A 6475-nucleotide genomic window follows, 5' to 3' on the forward strand; every position below is an offset into this window, starting at 1 on the left:
ACTCTCATTTTGGCTAAGTTACCTATGCATGGTGCTGCCCAGTGCATAGCTAACTCAGGAGTGCGATCTCTACTGAAACTGGCGAGGTAGGGCCTTCATACACCTTCCCTGTGGTCTCGCCGGCCGCCTCCATAATCTGCTTCTCCTTTAACTTCGGCGATGTGCTTGCTCTGGCGATCTCCGACTGCCTGGTCGTCTGAGTCCGCATCTGGCGACTTCTTCCTCAACCTGGCGATCGCCTATTCTGGTAAGCTGGAGATCGGAACACGCCAACTTAACTATCGGCGACTACACGTGCCTCCCGACTTCCTTCCCAACTGCCAACCTGGCGCCTTGTCAACACGCCTACTTGTAACAGGATGCCACGTCATCGCATCCGACCATCATGGCGGTACAGCATCCTTGTCTTTATCCCTACCATACATACCGTATCTATCTTCCAGAGATGTTGGCTGAGCTTTCCAATGCTGGTTGCTCTCCACTGGAATCTCCTTCAAATCAAGACTCTCCTTTTGTTTTAAAATGTCATCTAGTCTTTCAACTATGTCTTCCAACTTACTAATACTAACAATCTTTTTTCTCTTAAAAAGGCGAGAAAAGGAGTTGCTTACCTCCTTTTTAGTAGCAGCTTTAGTAGATACTTCATCAAGTAAATCGTCAACCTGGTAGACAACATCTCTGAGAACATCGAGCCACTTTTTGACATTGGAGTCTGTGATTTGTCGATTCTCAGCATCAGCAAGCACAACTCTAACCACTATCAGCTGGTTCTCCACCTTTTGAAGCAACTTATCAGGCTTCTTTCCACGGATCAAGTTGACAAGCTCAGGGGAAGCTAGCCTTTCAAAAAGAACGTCAAGGAAAGCAGAGAGAAGTGCACCACCTACCACGGCTAAAGCCATGATCTCAGGAACAAACAAACAAGTGATGATCAAAGTAGAAGCGCAAAGGAAAGGAATTGGTTGCAAAAGTTGGGTTGGTTCTTGATTCAGTGAACTTTTATGAGGAGATTTGGCTTGCTTCAACACTATTTAATATTTAAGTCTTACCAACCGTGGTGAATATTTTATCTTTTCTAAAGGACAAGGTTCTTCATTGGATGCTTTTTAAAGACTTTTTCTTTTTTGTTCCCCACAAGTGGGTTAAAGCTACAATGATGTACCTAACCATTATAAGGAACTAAATTGACCTAAACTTACTGGATTGCAATTTTTCCATTTTTGCAAAGAAGTCCTAAAATATTTTATGTTGTCAAAAGACAAGAATTTAGCTGTAAAAATGCTTTGTTGTGTTTTTGTCCAATATTCACTTTCATATTCTCCAATAAAATTTCATCTAGGAATAGCATTGCGTTAACTTTAGACAACGCTTTTTCAGGCATGAAATATGCAACTGTGGGTTTAGACAACGTTTTTTTTTTTTCTTGCATCTATTGCCTTATATTGGTAGAATATGCAACATTTTTCGGAAAAACTTTTAGACAACGTTTTTTCTAATAATCTTTATGCAACGCATTTTTAGTGTTGTCTGTTGTTTAGACAAAGTTTATTTACATATCGTCTATCTTTTTAGACAACACTTATTTACATGTTGTCTATCTTTTATGCAACACATTTTCAGTGTTGCATATTGATAGAATAGGCTATGCATTTCAGTGTTGCATATTTATAAAATAGGCAACGTTTTTTTTTCATAATGTTTAGGCAACGGTTATTTACAAGTTGTTTGTCTTTTTAAACAACATTTTCTTTTTATAAAAAGCTTTTATGTTCGGCATCACTATGCTACTTGACATCTCAACTAGGCTGACACCTCAAGTAACAACAATCATTTGTCATCACATGAAAAAAGTATTATTAAAAAAAGAAAAAGAAAGAATATACAAAAATGTGGGGACTAGACCAAAACCCATATGTTGACAAAAACGATACATAGGTAGACTATACCTATTAATAAAGAATTCTAAGAACAAATTAGATGGAAGCCTATTATACCAATGAAAGGATTCTCTATGAATAAATCATAAATTAGCTAACTTATCAGCACACGCATTCCCTTCACGAAAAAATATAAGTAACCCTAAACCTGATTTTTCCACAGTAATTAGGACAAACATTCCATCGATTACGAAGCATCCAAGGAACATTTGTCCTAGCAGTAAACACAACACAAACCAAGGCAGAGTCACATTCCATTCAGACATTAGTAAGTCCCAACTTTTGAGCTTCCTCCAAAACATATATAACTCCATAAAATTCAGCAACCAAAGCAGTCTTAACGTCAAGAAACGCAGAGAAAACTCAAATAAACTCCCCCATACTCCCACGGAAAATACCTCCACAAGTGGCAAGACCTGGATAACCCCTAGCAGCCCCATCAGTGTTAATTTTAACCCATCCTGGTGAAGGAAACTCCCATCTAACAGGAAGAGGACGAAGAACTTTACCAATACGAGTATTAATGCCAAAAAACTTGATCACATTCAAATCCAATAGACAACACTTTTTTAACGTGACAAATTATGAAATAACTAATTTATAAAATTACGTAATAAGCAACATTTTCAAACTAATTTAAAACGTAATCACATTTAAACCACATTTATAATTTAATTAAGAAAAATGTATATAATATTAATATTTCAAATGTGTAAGTTAAATACTCCATTGTATACAAAAAATAGTAGAAGTTGTAATCATTACAAATAATTAGAGTTAGAAAATCTCTCAAAATTTCTACATTTCTTCAATCAATCATAAATCTTTCTCATGTCCATTATTAGTATTATCTTGACATCCAACCTGAAAAATTAAACAAAATGTACAAACTTTCTAAAATATTATCAAGTTTATAAATAAAATAAGATAAATACAAAATACCTAGCCGATAACATTGAATGCAAATTATATGTCTATACCTGGTCCAAATAAGGAACATGAGTGAAAGTAGATGAACCTGGAGCAACTACATTGTTTTCTTTCCCTAAAACCCGTGACATCATATGTTCTATATCCCCCTTCAAATATGGGTTTTGTTGCTTAAGCACAAATTTCATAATTGCTTCTAAACCTTCAACCTTTTGAGTCAAAGAGTTCACTTCAATAGCATATCATTTATGGATAGCAGCAATTTCTTGATTCCTTTTAATATTGTTAGTGTCACATTCCTTCCACAACAACAAACTATAGACGAACTATATTGTTGGTGTCACAGTCCTTTTATAGCAACGTAACTATATTGTTGTTCGTGCGATTCTCATTCATTCTTACTTCAAATTGGAATTTTGCTTTGATTCTTTTAACTTTGTGTTGTTATGCTAACAATTACGCATCATTTTATTTTTTTCAGTGTTTTTTTACTTCAGATTATTCTTTTATGTGTTTCTGATATCTACATGTACCGACCAGTGCCCAGGCGTAGTTGACTGCTAGTGGATGTGGGACCACGTAAGCTGAGTCCCACGAGCGGCAGGGGCCGACGCCTCACAGACGGCACGCCTAAGGCGTCGAGGAGAGGTCAGACCTCGATCATGTGAGGTGGGTCTCGCTAGCGGTATGCCTAGAGTGTCTCGCAGATAGTACGCCCAAGGGATCGAGGAGTGGTCAGACATCAGTCCTCGGTAAGTTGAAAAGTGGAGCTGGGCCACGAGAGGTGGATCCCAAACCACTCACCAGTTATCAGTCAGGGAGAAGCCTAGGTCACGAGGGTCCATGCGTGTGGTGTGGATGACGCGTTCAGGCGTAACACAAGTAAAGAGCCACTGGAAAAGATACGACCTATGAGGGTCACGTTTCAGGGGTGAGCTGCATGCATGGCACGTGAACAACTAGGGCACTCCTAAGACAGGTGACCCCAGAGATCAGGTGCACGAGGAGGCATCCAGGTGGTCATCCCGTCAGAGGTTGCACTCCAGTTAGGGAACCCCACGCGCTAGGTTGCCCTAAGAGTGGGTAATAAGCGACGCTGGGGCCCACCCTCAGAAAGCCTATTTTGGGTAGCAGAAACAATGGAAACCCTAGGCTATATAAAGGGAAGTAACAAATCTAGTAAGGTACGCTATTCATTTGCGCCGCTTCACACACACAGCTTACACAGATCTTTTACGCTTAACAGTTTGGTGTTTCCTAGCCCTAAGATTGACTTGAGCGTCGGAGTGCAAACGACCTCTAGGGCGCCCTTTGTCTTTGTGATTTCAGGTGTTTGATCGAGAAAGAGGCACGAACGAAGGCACAGAGAATCAGGCGTGGGAGTATCGTGAGACGTACGAAGGCAATCGAGTCAACCGGCAGGAACAGTATATTTTCATCGGTCTTAAGTTTTAATTTCATTTTACTACACGGTCATTCTCCATGCCAAACTTATTTCATTCTTTGGTGTCTTTTGAATTGCTTGTATACCCAAACATCCAACCATTCTCTTGTTACCATGATCCTGTCAATTCTGGTCTTTATTGTTTCATTCAATTTATACCACATAAATTTTCTCTCTATCATTGGTATATTTAGTAACCTTGATTGCTCTATAGACGCATTAAACCTTCTGATTTTTTAGTTGTAGTTCATTTGATTTACTAGTTCTTTTCTTTCCTTGTTCGTCCTAATTGCATTAAAGTCCCCCATAACACAACATGATTTTGATGTTTGTGTTTCCCCAACTTCCACTATTTCTTGCTATACCTTTGATATTTTCCACAAAGTTCCAATTCCATATACGTTTACAATGGTAAATTTCAATCTCCAATTTCTTGCTCTTAGTTTCCTGTATGCATACCATTCCTACCTATTCTCTCCAAATGAGGTTTTTAATATAGTTACGTTTAATACTTTCTTCCAAACCCCTTATTAAAGGAAAAGAAATAATAGGGTAAATCCCTTGTGTATATTGAACACATAGGGTTATGTTTATATAGGAAAAGAAACATATGGGTTAAGCCCATTACATAAATATAAAATATCTGACAATATTTATAATATCTCATAATATCTAGTTATATCTAATAATATCTAACACTCCCCCTCAAGTTGGGTGCATATAGATCATATGTACCCAGCTTGTTACAAATGTAATCAATCTTAGGCCATCGTAAGGGTTTAGTAAAAATATCTGCTAATTGATTATTTGAATTAACAAACTCTATTTTGATATCTCCCGATATAATCTTTTCTCGAATGAAATAACAATCAATCTCAATATGTTTGGTCCTTTCATGAAAAACTGGATTTGAGCTAATATGAAGAGCAACATGATTATCACATATAAGTGTCATTTGAGTGACCTCTCCAAATTGCAATTCTTTAAGTAACTGTTTAAGCCAAATAAGCTCACAAGTAGTCGAGGCCATAGCTCTATATTCTACTTCTACACTAGATCTTGCCACAACACTTTGTTTCTTGCTCTCCCAAAAGATCAAGTTATCACCAATGGAGACACAATAATCGAAAGTTGATCTTCTATCAGATCGAGATCCTGCCCAATCAGCATCTGAATAACAAACGACTTTAGTATGGTTATTATAACCATATAGCAAACCTTTTCCAGGAGAGCCTTTAATGTACTTCACTATATGAATGATTGCATTCTAATGATCTTCACAGGGATAATTAAGAATTTGACTCACCACTTTGACTGCAAAGGAAATATCAGGACGAGTAACAGTGAGATAGTTCAATTTTCCAACTAATCTCCTGTACTTCTCAGGATCTGAAAGAGACTCCCTCTGATTGGGTAGAAGCTTGACATTGGGATCCATGAGAGTATCAAAAGATTTCGAATTCATCAACCCAATTTCTTCCAAAATATCCAATGCGTATTTTCTTTGAGAGATAACAATACCAATACTGGATTGTGCTACCTCAATCGCCAAGAAATATCTGACATTGCAAAGATTTGTGGTATGAAAGTGTTGACAAAGGTGTTGTTTTACTTGTGAGATGCCATGGTGATCACTACCTGTAAGAACAATGTCATCAACATATACTACAAGATAGATACACCCAGCACTCGAGTGATGATAAAAAAACTGAATGATCTGTTTCACGGCAAGTCATACCAAACTGTTGAACAACATTGCTAAATTTTCCAAACCAAGCCCTAGGAGACTGCTTGAGGCCATATAAGGATTTGTGAAGACGACATACCAATCCAGAAGACTCCCCCTGAGCAACAAAACCAGGAAGTTGCTCCATATAAATTTCTTCCTGCAAATCCCCATTAAGAAAAGCATTTTTGACATCCAGTTGATAAAGAGGTCATTGTTGAATAGCAACCATAGCTATGAATAAGCGAACAAAATCTATCTTTGCCACTGGAGAAAAAGTATCACCATAGTCTAAACCAAAAATTTGGGTATAACCCTTAGCCACAAGACGAGCTTTGAGACGATCAATAGTACCATCAGGACCAACTTTGATAGCAAAAATGCACCTGCAACCAACAACAGATTTCCTAGATGGTAAAGAAACAAGTTCCCAAGTTC

The 6475-nt window shown here is 37.8% G+C and overlaps 1 protein-coding gene across 1 annotated transcript; it reads right to left on the bottom strand.

Annotated features, from left to right (window-relative positions):
• Positions 1 to 383: 383 nt before the first annotated feature.
• Positions 384 to 902, bottom strand: LOC137814595 (putative disease resistance RPP13-like protein 1). The gene has a single exon (XM_068617413.1). The coding sequence runs from the start codon at positions 900 to 902 to the stop codon at positions 384 to 386; it is 519 nt and encodes a 172-aa protein (XP_068473514.1).
• Positions 903 to 6475: the final 5573 nt, after the last annotated feature.

This window comes from Phaseolus vulgaris, chromosome 10 (assembly GCF_051622355.1).
Source record: "Phaseolus vulgaris cultivar YP4 chromosome 10, ASM5162235v1, whole genome shotgun sequence".
In the NCBI taxonomy this organism is placed as follows: Eukaryota; Viridiplantae; Streptophyta; class Magnoliopsida; order Fabales; family Fabaceae; genus Phaseolus; species Phaseolus vulgaris.